The following is a 15,418-nucleotide window of genomic DNA, read 5'->3' as shown; positions in this document are numbered from 1 at the left end:
AAGGATTTACATCTTAGTTTTCGGCTTATTAGATATAAAATAATGGTTTTAGAAACCGATATTTGCAAAAAACAAAATGAAGTGTAGATAAAAAACTCAAAAATTTAAAAATTAAAGTTTAAGAGATAACTTAATGAAATAAAAATGATTTTTATTATACTATTTGCTTTATAACTGGTCCACATTTGTGCATTTAATAGTTGCCTATATTTGTAAAAATTACGAGCTATACAAAGTTTTGCACACTAAAGGTGGTCAACTTGTATTCTAATAAAAGCTTATGTCCTCCTGTATTATTTCTTTGTATATCATTCTTAAATCAGACCAGTAGTTCAGAATAGACAGATTTATTACCATTTGAACTATCAGGGTTTTTGGGAACAGCATGCGGTATTAAACAATTGATTTATATAAACTAAAATAACACAGTTATATAATGACAATGTCCAAAGTTATCTGCATTTAAATTTAAAAAATTTAAAAAAGGCGAGTTTTCGCTAATTTTTTGGAAAAAAGTACTTTTTTTTCTTTTTAAGAATTTTCTTTAAAGAATTTCTAAGAGGATGTATAAGAAATTTATACTTTTTACCAAATATTTTAAATGAAAAAAATTTTAAAAATTGTTGATACCGAGTGGACCAGGTACATTCAAAGAACACCTATTTTTTATGTAAAATTCAACTTTAGGGAAAAAATTCTCAAATCGCAAAGTCGATATAAAAATATAGTAACCCACTTTAGATGGCCCCAAATAAATAATAATAATAAGCGGTCAGTTTTTAATTCCCGGGATTCCCGACTTAAAATCCCGGGAATCGGGTAGTGAAGAATTGGCAAAATTCCCGGGAAATTTGTACCGGGAATTCCCGGGATAAAAACCCTAGTGGCAAATTAATTATGGAAAACTTAACAACTCGCAGATAATTTACGGTTACCGTTACAGAAATAATTCAAATTAAAGTTACCATTAGCTTTTTTAACCGTTTTGAATAGGTAACCAACCTTATATATTTTTGCAATATCGAAATTCTACAAATTATATATTTAATATCAATCTTTCAATAATAATTTGAATTAGTCGTTATTTGGCTAAGTAATATATCAATCCTATCACTCCCAAAACCTATGCCTAGTGGGAACCTAGTTTAAGCCTGTAACATTTGTTTAATTTTTTTTTTTGCTATTTAGAGTTTTTTTTTACACTGTCGCCAAAAACTTGCAAATGATTGGTTGAGTTGATTCGAATTAGAAAAAAATACAATGATGATAAGTCTTGGTCAATTGCAAAAACTAAAAATGTAAATAAAACAAAAAAAAAGGTGATGATAAGATAGTATTAGTTATTTGTTATTGTCAATTTCAATGTTTTAAAAAAATGAGAATATACTTGCATACATACATATGGGCAATTCCACGAGAATGACAACCACGACAGAAAAAATAAAACCATTGAAACGTTTTTTTCAAGATGATTTGAATAGGAGAAAATACTAAAATGTTACTATGTGAAAGTATTTAGAACTAATTACAAAAATTATAGTTTAAACTAACTATATTTAATTTTTTTAATTTAATTGGTGTGGTTTAGGCTAAGATTGTAGCGAAAACTAAGCTCCCAATTAAATTGTAGTAAGAAATGAATTTGATTCTGATTGTTTTTTTTTTGTTTTTTGTTTAATTGTTTATTGAAACTGAAGATATACTTTCTGTTTATTTATTTTTTTAGTTTTTGTATACATATATTTACAGAAACCAACTATTTTTTTTTAAATATATCAATGTAAAAAGGGTATATTAAATAACTTCATTCAAATAAAAGAAAATAAATTTTAAATGAAAAATAAAATTTGATGTCTCTTATTAAAAATAGCATTAAAACTTTTTTTGTGTCTAAAATTTTATGGATTTTATTAAGTTTTTTCCTTCTCCTGTAAAGTAACAAAAAATCGAGTTACGCCTTTTTTATATTAAGCCATCGATATATTGTTTTACAATAGGAGAAAAATCTGTCACGTACGATATTAAATTGTATTTATTAAAAAATCATCCAAAGATTGTTTTTATTTAAATATGACGGATTGTAAAGGAAAAATATTTGGTTTAGTGTAAGAAATTAAAATAAAACATAACGTAACGCCTATCACAATTCAAAAATTTTCGCATATCTTTACATGTACCTCAAAATTACTTCCGTTTTATGTCACGTTCGATATGCCTTTATTGCGCTCGATATTTTGGACAATAATGATTCAGAAGAACTTATTATTTTTTTAAAATATCGTACCCTCTGAATGGAAAGATCAAATTATTTTTCAAATACTATTATATTTGCAGAATCTATTTCACTCAATATGCGTACAAATGTCACGTACGATGACATGGAATTGCCTATATATACATACATACTCGTATTTTTACTACGTACGTAAGCATGTAATCGTATATTTACATATGTCGATGAGTTTGATTACAAACAGATAAATACAAGTGTACGTATGTATGTATCTATGTAGTAATGAATGTAACTAAGTATTTTCAATACACTTCATTCTCCTCTCGTGAATTGCACTCGTATTTGTTTGTGTTTGTAAGGAGGTGTTGTTTTTGTTGTTTTCTAATTTCTAATATAGTCTCTATATCATTAAACGGAATCTTTAAATTCTAATGTATTGTGTTAAATACGTTTAATTTAGTTTTGATTTTAAGCAATTAAAGGTTGGTTAGTTCCGTTTCTTTAGTGTTATGGTGTGTGATAATAAAAAATTTTGAAAACACAATACAATATTAATAATTGAATAAGGATATCAAATATTTTTATCGGGATAAATTAAAAAAACAACAAAAAATAAATTTAAATAAAAACAGTTAATTTTAATTAAAAATATTATTAAAATTTACTTTAAAAAGGACTTTCTACATAAAAACCTTAAATAAAAAAGAAATTATTTAATTTTATTTAAAAAAAAGTATTAAAATATTAGCAAATATATGATAAAAGGACATTCGAATAAATTAATATAACAAAAATATTTGAAAATAAAAAAATTAATTTAATAAGGAATTGAATTTTTAACAATGGTTCATATTTCATCCCATTAAGTTAAAAGATATGTGTGGTTTATAGTTTGTTATATGAAAATTTTCATTTAATTACTTCAAAACATCATAAAATCAGTGCTTTAATTAATTAAATAATTTGCTGTTTTCTATAAACACTTAATTTACACTAGGTTCCCCTCAAAAATTGGAAATATTGTGAAACTGTTAATAAAATATAGTTAAAAAAGAAGTAGCTAAAGTTTGGAATCAAGTTTTTTTTTATTTTCGAACTAATTACTATCCTTATGAACAATAATACCAAATAATAGTACATTTCTAGTTCAGTGAATACTCTAGAATATCGCTTCTCATAAACTTTCCAGAGGGCCGCGAAGAACTCTGGGAAAATATTAAGCTGTTTGTTTAACTGTTTTTAAATTTATTTTCCAATTTCGCATCCCACTAAGCGACCAAAAAGGTGTTTAAAGAAAAGACCTAAGCTTTAATTTCAGCAAAAAAATGGGTCCATTTTGAAAAAAAAGTTTTTGATTTTGCTAAAAAAGTCAAACATTCCATGTTTTGAGTTAGAAAACATTTATTTTGATAGATATCGAACTCGAATCCCCATTTTGAAGAAAAAGTCAAACAAAATTTTGATTTCGAAAAAAGTATTAAACATTTTTTATTTTTTTTTAATATTTTTTTCTCGAAATATTGAAGAAATAGCTATCTAAACTGTTTGAGATACATTTTGCTAAGAACAATAGGTAAAAAGTTACATGGATGGGAAAAACACATGTTTGGGCAAAATGTCAAATTTTGACCCCCTCTAACTCAGAGAGTTCTTGACCGATCTTGTTGCAAAATTGTGTCTTATTGCAATAGGTCTAACATTCGTGCAAATTTCATTCCGATCGAAAGACATTGATTTTAAAAGTTGGTTCACTTTACATGAAATCCCCCATATCTATTCTAGAGATCTGGCAAAATAATTTACTTTAAAATCCTTTGTTGAAATTCCTGATATATTCCAAGAATAAATAATAGAAATATAACTGGTGAGATAAATTTAATTTTGAATTAGTTGAAATCGAAAACTAATTGATATAATAATAAGTAGGAAAGTAGGACTACATGGTAACCTACACCATAATATGAATATAAATAGTTTTCTTTTAAAAATTATATGGGATTTATGACTAATTATGGTCCGATCGCCATAAAATTAGGTGGACTGTCTTCTGTATATATAATACTTATTTGTGTTGAATTTTATGTGGATACCAACAATTTTAAAAAGATTTTCGGAAGTGGCCTTTGGTGCTGCGAGTTAGGCTTACATAAATCTTATTTGTGCTGAATTTGGTTTGGATATGTTTATAATTAACCTATTTTCAGAAAGGTCAGTTCTATGGCTGCTTGGAGAAATAATGTACCGATTCTACCCAAATTTAATATGCTTCTTTGGGTATAAAAAAGCTTGTGTTAAATTGTGTCGAAATATTTTTGAAATATTTGCGATCTGTAGCTTAATCGACTCAGAAAGTGATCCTCAGCTGATTTTTATACTTGAAGGTTGGTGTTGGGACAATATTTTTCCACGTTACAAACATCAGCACTAACCCAGAACACCCTCCCCACTATGGTGGTTATTAGGACATTATGACAATATGACCAAATAGTAGACCGTGTGAATACCCCAAATAAAAAACATTAACGAAAGGCTAGAGATATTGAAATTTTTGATTTCAATATGGAACAATATCAATTTAAAGCTGAAAATTATTGATTTATCGTATTTCAATATAATTTTTCTATTAAAATATTTACATTATAATGAACATTATTGAATTAATATGACGCGTTCTTATTTTTGAGTTGCAGCTTTTCCCTGAGTGTACTGGAACATCATTTATTCATGATTATGATTTCCAGATCTCATTGCACATCTGATAGCTTCAGCTTTCTGTGAACAATGATATATAAGATTCAAGGACCATACAGTGATTTACAAAAAGCGAGAAATACATACTAAATTACTAAAACTAACTTCAGTATAGGCTTCGGTTTGGTGACTTTGTTCATAGCGCCTCTTTTTTTAACTTGTATGAACAACTTTCATACCAGGAATGTAAAGGTTTTAGAAAAAATATATGTTGAATCAAAAAAAATTATTGAAAATATTCATTCCTCTGTATTAACAATATTTCTATGTAGTAAATAACAACTTTATGTAATATTTGTTTAAAGTCAACAAAATTGTTTAATTCATGCACAATAATCTAATTTCTTTACATTAAGAATTTTAATGTATTTGATTGAGATATTGACAGAATATTAAATGTTTAAGTGATGCAAATATTTGTTATACTTAGTCTAAAATCAATTAAACAATTACATATTTATAAAGAAGCAACACCTGCTTAAACAATTGTATACCCACCACCAAAAAGATGGACTATATTGATGCTATCAGTCCGTTTGTAACATATTTATCGAAATATTGTTATGGACTTAATATTTTAAAATGATTAGGGTAAGGTCATAAAATAAAATCGGGTATTAAGTGGAAATATATGATTCAAAATAGCGGAATGTAATGACTTTCAAAGGCGAAATGCTTTTTATGTTTTAGCATTGTACAAACATTTTCATATTAACGACACAAATCGAAGCACTAACGATGCAACTTCGTAGCCATGCGACGCATACTTAAACAAAAACGACGCAACTTCGAAATCACAGATTTTTTAAGCAGTCGCAAATTCGAAACGACACAAACCGGGGTATTATTAACACACAGATTATTACAGATATGCATCAAATTACAGTTGTTATTTAGAAGTTCTACAACCATTTTTCAGAGTGAGAGAAAAAATAACATTTTTAATAGACGTCGAACCTCAACTATTTTGACATTTTCTTTTGTTGGTTTTCTATTGCCTATTTACTATTAAACCAGTTTATTTATATCTGTATAATTTGGGATAGTACTGTTACTTATTTAGATTGTAGTTATTTAGTTATTACTTCATATCGAAAATATGGTTTGTTAATTCAAATAATTACGACCACAAACAAATTAATTTGTGACCATGAAATGCTGACCAAAATTTTTAATAATTAATATGTAGCCATAAAATAATATGTAATTTCGAAAGAAAGCTTAAATAAGCTTTTTAATTAACCTACTCTAATATGAGAGCTTTAACAGTTAAAATATTTTATTTGCAACTTGTGGACAATTAATTACTTAATGGCAATATTTCATTAGAAACATATTTTCTGCATAAAATTCGATTTATAGAGTTTAACGGGAAACACAATATTAGTCACTTAATTAAACATTTAATCGTTACTGTTTCATCTAGTCAAAGAATTCGCGCCACAAAACTAATTAAACTAAATATTCAACTTGACACAGGCCTTAGCGCAGGACATTAATTTGTTTGTATATTTGTCTTGTTTAATATTTATTATTTTTTTGTTAAAACTCTTTCCAACTCATACATGTCACAGGACATTTAATACTAATGACCCTTAGCCAGCAACAAAAAGTGCACTAATGCAATGTTCCACTCAGCAGTGAGAACTCAGTAAAAATGTCAGGCAACGTGAAAATGAATTCACCGAAATTAGTTAATTTGTCTTGTCATTTGTCAACATTAATATAAAATGCATTATTCATTTTACACACACAACAACAGCACATTAGGCTGATACTTATTATACAATTTTTGGATTTTCGATGCTGCCTAATTTTGCTGTCTTGTACAATTTAATTAGCAACCTTAAATTAAATATTAGAAAATGGACTGCAAAAGTCTCATTAGTATATGGGCAATTTCATGAGAATGTTAAGCACGACTGAAAAAACAAAAAGCTTTTCTACCATATTTTTGCAAAATATGTAGAATTATAAGAGAACAATATGTCACGTTCGATATTAAATTTTATATTTTTGTAAAATCATCTAGATTGTTTTTATTTAAATATGTCGGATTGTAAAGGAAAAATATTTGGTTTAGTGTAAGAAATTAAAAGAAAACATAACGCCTATCACGATTCGCAAATTTCGCATATTTCTACATATACCCCAAATTTACTTCGGTTTTATGTCACGTTCGATATACACTTATTTCGCTCGATATTTTGGACATCAATGTTTCGAAAGAAAGTATTATTTTTTTTAAATATAGTAGCCTGTGAATTGAACATAAAAACCAAATTATTTTTCACATAATCTTATTTTTGGAAAATTTATTTCACTCAATAGGCGTACAAATGTCACGTACTATGACATGGAATTGCCCATATATATTCTGGGTTCTACAGAATATACAGGGCTCAAATGAAATTAGCTAGCAGGCTGAATTTTTCCACACATGATTTTACCTAGCTCCACACAAATATCATCCCGAAATACTGTTTGAGCAGTCATAAATATGTTGATTATGCTGCAATCCTGATAAAATTCTGCAGAAATTATTTCTAAGTACTCTGAAATTATACAGTACAGTAGTCCCAATACTGGGTCCCCCACAGAAAATGACTTGAACATTCATAATTATCTTATAATAATGTCTCTATAAAAGGCTCATAGAACTACATATTGATGGTGGGTGTACTTTTTTTTTGGTATCAATTTATAATGTTTATATTTGAGGAACCGCAGAGTAAAAGGTACTTTTTGAAAATTTAAAAATTTTGGGAAATTTATCTTTTCTTGATATGAAAATACTTAAAAATCAATTTGTAAAAAAATTCGAAAAAGCACCTTTTGTTCTGCGGCTCATCATTAACTGGATTTTTTTGTAACATTTAATTTTTGTTAATCTTTTTAAAAATATTAATATTTTGACTCGAAACTTCAAATAAAATATGAGAGCATCGAAAATGCAAAAAGTGCAAAATGAGGGCAACCCTAATGCACATACTTTTACATTCTCATTCATGTATCCACCACATTCATCCATATTCATTCAAACAATTACATTTTCATACTAATGTTCACTAGTGTGTGTTTAAATTTATTAAGAGCTTTTTACAATTTTTGTTTTCAATGTATTTCAATGTATTTGTATGTATTATTTTTTTGTATTATTTTGTAGCTTATTTAACTGCCATATGCCTGTGCACTAAATGAGTTCAGACGAACCGCAAATCAAATACCAAGAAGTAAGTCCATTTCAAATAAGTGAAGGATTTACACCTACACGTAGTAATAAAATGGAACCTGTTAAAACTGGACGTATTTTTATGGCCGCTGTAGCGGGTGAGTTATTTTTATTGTTATTTTATAAAAATCAAAATAAAAATATGTAAAATTTTAATGTTTACTATTTTTTTTTATTGAAATTTTTAGCCAATTTATCTGCTTTTGCGGTGGGTACTTGTTTAGGCTGGACCTCACCCATTGCGCCGAAATTAAAATCAGACGACACTTCTGATTCTCCATTGGATCATAAAATTGATGCCTCAGATGATGCTTGGATTGCTTCCATTGTGGCTTTGGGTGCTTTAGTTGGTGAGTTTTTATTAAAGTGTATTCAATTAAATAAAATTAGTATAACAATTAATCAAGAAAATACTTAAATATAACATTATAGAAATTAAGAACTTTCGCGAACTATTCTTAAAAGAAATATGTTTCAAATTTGGTGATCTATACCCCATTTATTCACGAAACTCTGCTATTTTATCGAGAAGTAATTAAAAAATGTTTGCTTAAGTGGGAAGTTTAAAAATATAAGTGAATAAGTTATGATATTTAAAATTTTGAAGTAATAACAACTAATTAGTTATTGAACTATGAACCAGGATTGTGATCTTATGGTTAAAAGTAAAATTTAACTCAAAATCTAGGATTCTTATTGCATTATTCGGATTCACAGTTTCTAAATTTAAAATTTCTGTGAGTTGCTTTTGTTTTTTTTTTTACAATATATTGAAAATCAAAAAAGTAATGCGAAACCAATTATGTATTAATAATGAGATGAAAAATTCTAACTACAATGACATTTATATATATTTATAAAATTTTTCGGACATTTTTTAAATAAGGGACTGAATTATCGAATGAGCTAAATAATGTACTAGATTTCTTGGCCGAATGCCATAATCTCAAATACGAAAATTACGATAATTTTTACAACATCACGAATGCGTTAATTCGGCCTTATATTTTTTAAATCCAAAATTTTTGAGATTTTTGCAATTTCTCATATAAGTTTCTAAAATTAAAGTAAAGTAAATAAGACCTTTATCGGTCGGTCGGACCATGACCCCCAATTTATTGAAATCGTGGTCATCAGCTAGTTTAAATGGCTTGATAAATTTCCGATATTTACTAGAATCCAGGCATATCAAATTGAACTTTTCATATGGTGCTGAACTTATACCCAAAGAGTATTTTTTTTAATGGAAAGTACTAAATTATTATTGGGCTTTCTTTGTACATAACGAATTAAAAGTAAATCGAAATGTATTTCAGATTGCACTACACCATTTCAAATGTTTCTAATTATATTTCAAAATATTCCATTTGAATTTCAGAATTTTCCAATGGAAATGGACATTTTTTAAATACAAATAGAAAATTCTGAAAAACAATTGGAAAATTATGAAATACAAATAAAAACAAGTAAGAGTGTATGGTCGGTCAAGCCCGACGATATAATACCCTACACTAAGTAAATGTTTTTCCAAAAACATTTTTCTTTTAAAATATCAATAATTTATATTCGTGAGTGATTTTCGGAAGCGGGTCTATATGGGAGCTATGACTAATTATGGACCGATTGTAACAAAAATTGGTGCCATGAATTTCGTATATTTAAAACTTATTTGGAGCAAAATTTGTGTAGATACCTATATAAATTAAAAATTTATGACCGATAAAGTCCAATTTCGGGAGGACATTTGTATGGGGGCTAGGTAAAATAACTGCCCGATTTCAGCCTTTTTCAATAAGCTTGGTTCTTGGGCCGAAACAAATATATGTACCAAATTTTATCGAAATATCTACAAGTCGATCGGTATACTTTAAAGTGGGTGTTAGATTAATATTTTTGGCCGTTACAAACATCTGCGCAAATGCATTATACCCTCCCCACTATGGTGGTGTAGGGTATAAATACTGAAAGTCAAATGAAAATTTCTGAAATACAAATAGAAAATACTGAAATTCAATTGGAAATTTCTGAAATACAATTGGAAATGGTATGGAGTTTTTTATGAAAACCATTTGAATAGTTATTAAGACAATTTTCAGATCCCAAATTTGTTTATTTGTTAACATTATATTCAAGGTTTGGATCTATAATTAATTAAGCTAAACAATAACCCCAATATTCATAGAAAATTAAAATTAAAATTTAATCAATGTTTTAAAGCAAACGTTCCATACAAAATTTGATTTTAAATGTTGTTTAAATTTAAAAATTGTTTATGAATAAGGCTTTGAGTATTTAAAACATTGATCTATTTGTTCTCAATTCATATTCATACGATTTGGTAAATCGGCTCTACGAAGGATTGTAGTTGAATATGTTAAGGAACATATTTCTCTCACATAGTGCTCTCTTCATAGATTGTGTTCTGTATTAGATTAATAATAGTTAGTATGTTTCTCGTAATTGGAGTCTAGCTGACTTTGATAAACAAATGCAGACTAGAAGTTCTAATCATTATGTGGGTTCGCCATATAAGAACTTTGTTTAAATCAGTGATCTGCACAAATGCCTTTTTAGTAATGCTGCATTAAAAGAATTTTTCGATTGTGTTTTTGATTCACAATCTTCAATTTGTTTCCCTATCGAAAATTTTACTGAGTTTCACTCACATTCGTGTTATGCAAATCTGAATAATATATCGCGTTCGAGACCTAAAGGCAATGAGTTTCTGAACACTGGTCTAAAGAAATACCAAGTATATAACAGTTTCAGAATGTTGAAAGTTTATATTATTAAACGAAACAGATGGACAATCGCACCTTTTGAATGTAAACATTCAAAATTCCTCAGTTTTTTAACCACAACCTCAGATGTCACAATTTAGTTGTTCAATACAATACCAGATACGTATGGGTTTGTGGACCAACTAAGAATATTTATATTGAGAGCCGTGCGAAGGCAAATCAAATCGGAGGTATAAATTATTTTAATTGTTGTATCGATGAAACTTTTCTTTACCTCTCAATATTTGGTTTCATATATAGAACTCTACTTAATAGTTAATAGGTTCTTGGAATTAAAAGATATTGATTGAGATATTAAGATTTCTTCTATCCATTTCGCAGAAGCCAAACCAATTTGGACTGTGATAATATTTCAATTACACAAAGAAAAAGGATTCGTGGCTGCAACAGAATTTGTAGCCAATCGAATAATTCTGTCTTAGTGAACCAATTTTACAGTTGTGGGTACAAAATTATAGAAGGGGTAACTAAAGTTTGGTTGCTTTAACCGAAATTCTTCTTAATCTGCTGCCTTTCTTTTGATAGAACTGAAAAATTCTATATGTGCAACCGAATCATTTGATTGGCAACAAATTCGATTGTTACTACGAATCTGTTTTCCCTGTATATATATAATAATATTTTACTCTGTATTATTTCCCAAATAATTTTAAAAGAATAGCTAGTAAGCTATTTAGTCGGTACGAATATATTGACAAATTCTGGACTAGGTAAAACAGTCGAATTTAAAGTCAAGGAGATATTTGAATAACATTTAAGATTGATAAAATGGCCTGAATCAAATGTTTCTAACAACTTCAAATAAATATTCCAATTATCAAAGTGTTGAAACACAGTTTTCGATTGAATTCTGGCAATAGTAATTCATTGAATACATTTTTTAGGAATACTACTCAAGCGATGTTTAATCAAGAGTTTAATACGGAAAAATCCAAACAATTTAATTACTGAAGTCTTCCAGATCCCCGTATAATTTGTCCAAAAAAGCTAGTTAAATATTACATTTTTTGGAAAAAAACTTGGAGAAATTGTACTAAGATCATATGAGAGGTATTCCTATAACATATTTCCAAAAAATCTATTCATCGGAACACTCTAATTCCTTCAAGATTTCTCAAGTTTTATTTATTGTAACTTCAATTTCGTACATTTTTAAGTTTAGTGTAAATTGTGAACCTTAAAATGAACTCTAAATCTCATCATCATATCACATATGTAACTTATAAAAAAAAACATCTGTAAATAATACATTATTAACAAATAGAAAATGTAAGTTATTTTTAAAAACAAAATTCTACTAATACTATTTATCATGGAAAACACCTAGAATACATAAGGATTTTCGAATTTGATCTCAAAATTTTAAAACTTCCAGGTGTTTTCTATATTATATTTGTTATTTTTCAAAGCTTAAACATCTTCACATCAAAAAATATTTTATATTTCAGCTCCCTTTGTCGCTGGCCCTTTGGCTGATAAGATCGGTCGCAAATGGGTGTTACTTTCCAGTTCAGTATTTTTTGTGATTGCGTATGTGCTCATGATGATTGGTGGAGCAGTTTGGGTATTACTATTGGCACGTTTGATACAGGGTTTTGGTGTGGGCTTTGTTATGACGGCCCAGCCAATGTATGTGGGTGAAATTGCAACGGATAGTGTTAGAGGTGCCACCGGTTCGCTCATGCAATTGTTTATTGTGGGTAGGTATTTTTTTTTGTTAAATAAATTATTGTTAATTTAGTTGTTAACTTGAATATTTAAACAAATCTTTCAGGTGGCATTCTTTATGTGTACGCTATTGGTCCGTATGTCTCATATCAGGCCTTGCAATGGTGTTGCATTGTAGTGCCCATTGTTTTCGATGTGGTCTTCTTCTTTATGCCTGAAAGTCCTTATTATTATGCTGGTAAAGGTCGTAAATCGGATGCTCTAAAATCGTTACAATTCTTGAGAGGGCAATCCGCCGAGGGCGTACAGGACGAAATGGCCACTATTCAGGCTGTGGTCGAAGAATCTATGGCTAATAAAGGAACTATGATTGATATCATTAAAAATCCCGGTAATCGTAAGGCTTTGATCATCTCTGCTGGTCTTATAGCCTTCCAGCAGTTGTCCGGTATTAACGTGGTGCTGTTTAACTCACAGTCTATATTCGAAAGTGCCAACACTGGCTTGGACCCTGCTATTGCTACGATTATTGTTGGTGCCGTCCAGGTGGCTTCGTCGGGCCTAACACCCATTATTGCTGATCGTTTGGGTCGCAAAGTTATTTTACTGACTTCGGCCGGTGTCATGAGTATTGGTTTGGCCGCCTTGGGTGCCTTCTTCTACGTTCAACTGGTTGTGGGTGATACATCCAATGTTCTATGGCTGCCCGTTCCCGCCCTGGTCGTATACAATATTGTGTATTGTGTTGGCTTTGGTCCTCTACCTTGGGCTGTCTTAGGTGAAATGTTCCCCGCCAATGTTAAATCCATAGCCTCTTCAATGGTGGCCTCAACATGTTGGATATTGGGTTTCCTGGTCACATATTTCTATCCCTCATTGGATGCTATGGGTTCATATTATGCCTTCTGGCTGTTTGCTATTTTCTGTGTGTGTGCTTTCTTCTTCACCCTGTTCGTTGTAATGGAAACTAAAGGCTTAAGTCTGCAAGAGATTCAAGATAGACTTAATGGCAAGAGAGGTTAAGCGCCGCTAAAAATGTACCATTGAGCAGGGAGGGATAAGCGTTAACGTCATACCGTAATTAGTAAGATAATCAACATTTGTGTGTGTGTAATGAGTTTAGCCAGATATTTGTTTAAACATTTTACACGAAACAAATTAAAAGTATTCCTTTAAATGTTTAGTCAATAACTTTAGTTTTAATTATACGATATAAAATGATTTTAATAATGATTATGATTCCTTAAATAAATATAAATAGTATATTATATTTACATACATAAATATACATACTTATACAAAAATATATGTATCTAACTACCTATTAATTAACTAACGAAAATAGCGATTTTATTTATAGAATATTTTATTAGGTTATTAGGACAGTGACAGACACTACTCCTTGATCATTGTGATCAGCCTCAAGATATCTCTTCTAGTGTTTAAAAACCGGTTAACCGAATAATCGATTTATATTCGAAATCTTGATTTAACCGGTTTTTAAAATTTGATACTAAAAGGAATAAAACTCATGTTTTGTTGAATTTTTTATATTCATTGTAAAAACATTATCAGGAGAGACAATCAAGTTCTAAAATCCTTGAAATTTTAATCACACATAAACGCCCGCGAATATATATTCATTTAAATCGTTCTGATCTATGCGGGTGTTACGGATTATAAGATAATCAAAATCGACTTAGATAAGACCCCCTCAATGATGATTTTGGATCTCTTTATTGAGATTGTCAAAACGGCCAACAGCATCAACTGGACAGACTTTTATCCATCCGTGGATTATAACATAATGATTTCGATAACATTACCTTGGTCTTCCTTAATGAAGATTTTCGATAGTGTTGTCTGTCTCTTGGATACGAAAGTCTTTATTAAGGGTTTGTAGTATAGATAGATCGAATATGTATATAAACAATGCAGCTGGTATCAACATAGCGAAGACGGGAAGTCTGATGTTTTACAAACTCCCCGTGTCTTCAGGCTGAGATTCTGGTATTTCAGAAAACCTTGGAGCTAATAATAACTGATAGCATCAATATGCAAGATGGGGTGACTATATTTGTCCACAGTCAGGAGAAGTGGAAGGCTTTGTCAAATCATGATTAATGGATAACTGTAGGAGCGCATAGTAGTCTAATGGAACCTTATAGCATCGTGCAGTGCGATACAAGATTTGAAATTGAACTGGTTTCAAAATAATTTTGATGGCTCTGTTTTCGTTTAGATTATTAAAGCAAGTAAGAAAGTATAGTCCGTCAAGTCCGACCATATAACTGAGCATATCGAGTGATAACCGCCAGAAAGACGTAAGCGCCATGATTATCCATTTTCGTTTTTTGATAAACATCGATAGTTCTCGATCATCTCACAAAATACTATCACTGTATGATGTATGAGCAAAAACAATTTAGACGTATGTACACTAGGGTGTCCCAAAAAAAAATGTTTGTTGGGGCTCAAACATAATTTGAAAGCTTATAGGGTATAGTATTTTTGAGATTTTTTTCAGATTTTTCGGAAGAGGTCGCTCAAGTCGAGTTTTTGCCAAAAATCGTGTTTGTCGGCCTTTTTTTAAGTTTTATTCATAACAAAGTTTAAAAGAAAAATGTCCATGCTTTATTTTTGTGTGCAAACATTTTTTGTTTTTGCAATGAATTGGCTCATTAAGGTGCCCTACATTACAATTTTTCGAAATTTTGTAAATAAGACTTTATA

At 29.4% G+C, this 15,418-nt stretch overlaps 1 protein-coding gene across 3 annotated transcripts in view; it reads left to right on the top strand.

Moving 5' to 3' along the window:
* Window positions 1-13,937, top strand: part of LOC135963344 (facilitated trehalose transporter Tret1-like) — a 109,102-nt gene extending 95,165 nt beyond the window's left edge. For 2 of the 3 annotated variants that reach the window (XM_065515155.1, XM_065515153.1), the window contains exons 2-5: window positions 8,151-8,314; window positions 8,405-8,566; window positions 12,466-12,717; window positions 12,792-13,937. In XM_065515155.1, coding sequence (XP_065371227.1) covers window positions 8,182-8,314; window positions 8,405-8,566; window positions 12,466-12,717; window positions 12,792-13,708 — 1,464 coding nt within the window. In that variant the 5' untranslated portion in view covers window positions 8,151-8,181 and the 3' untranslated portion in view covers window positions 13,709-13,937. Of the gene's footprint in view, window positions 1-2,696; window positions 2,716-8,150; window positions 8,315-8,404; window positions 8,567-12,465; window positions 12,718-12,791 lie in introns of those variants that run through there. The other variant, XM_065515154.1, reaches the window with a different exon arrangement.
* The last annotated feature ends 1,481 nt before the right edge of the window (window positions 13,938-15,418 follow it).

This window comes from Calliphora vicina, chromosome 1 (genome assembly GCF_958450345.1).
Source record: "Calliphora vicina chromosome 1, idCalVici1.1, whole genome shotgun sequence".
Lineage (NCBI taxonomy): Eukaryota > Metazoa > Arthropoda > Insecta > Diptera > Calliphoridae > Calliphora > Calliphora vicina.
Note: the sequence above shows the minus strand (reverse complement) of the source record. Positions and strands in the feature narration are given on the sequence as shown.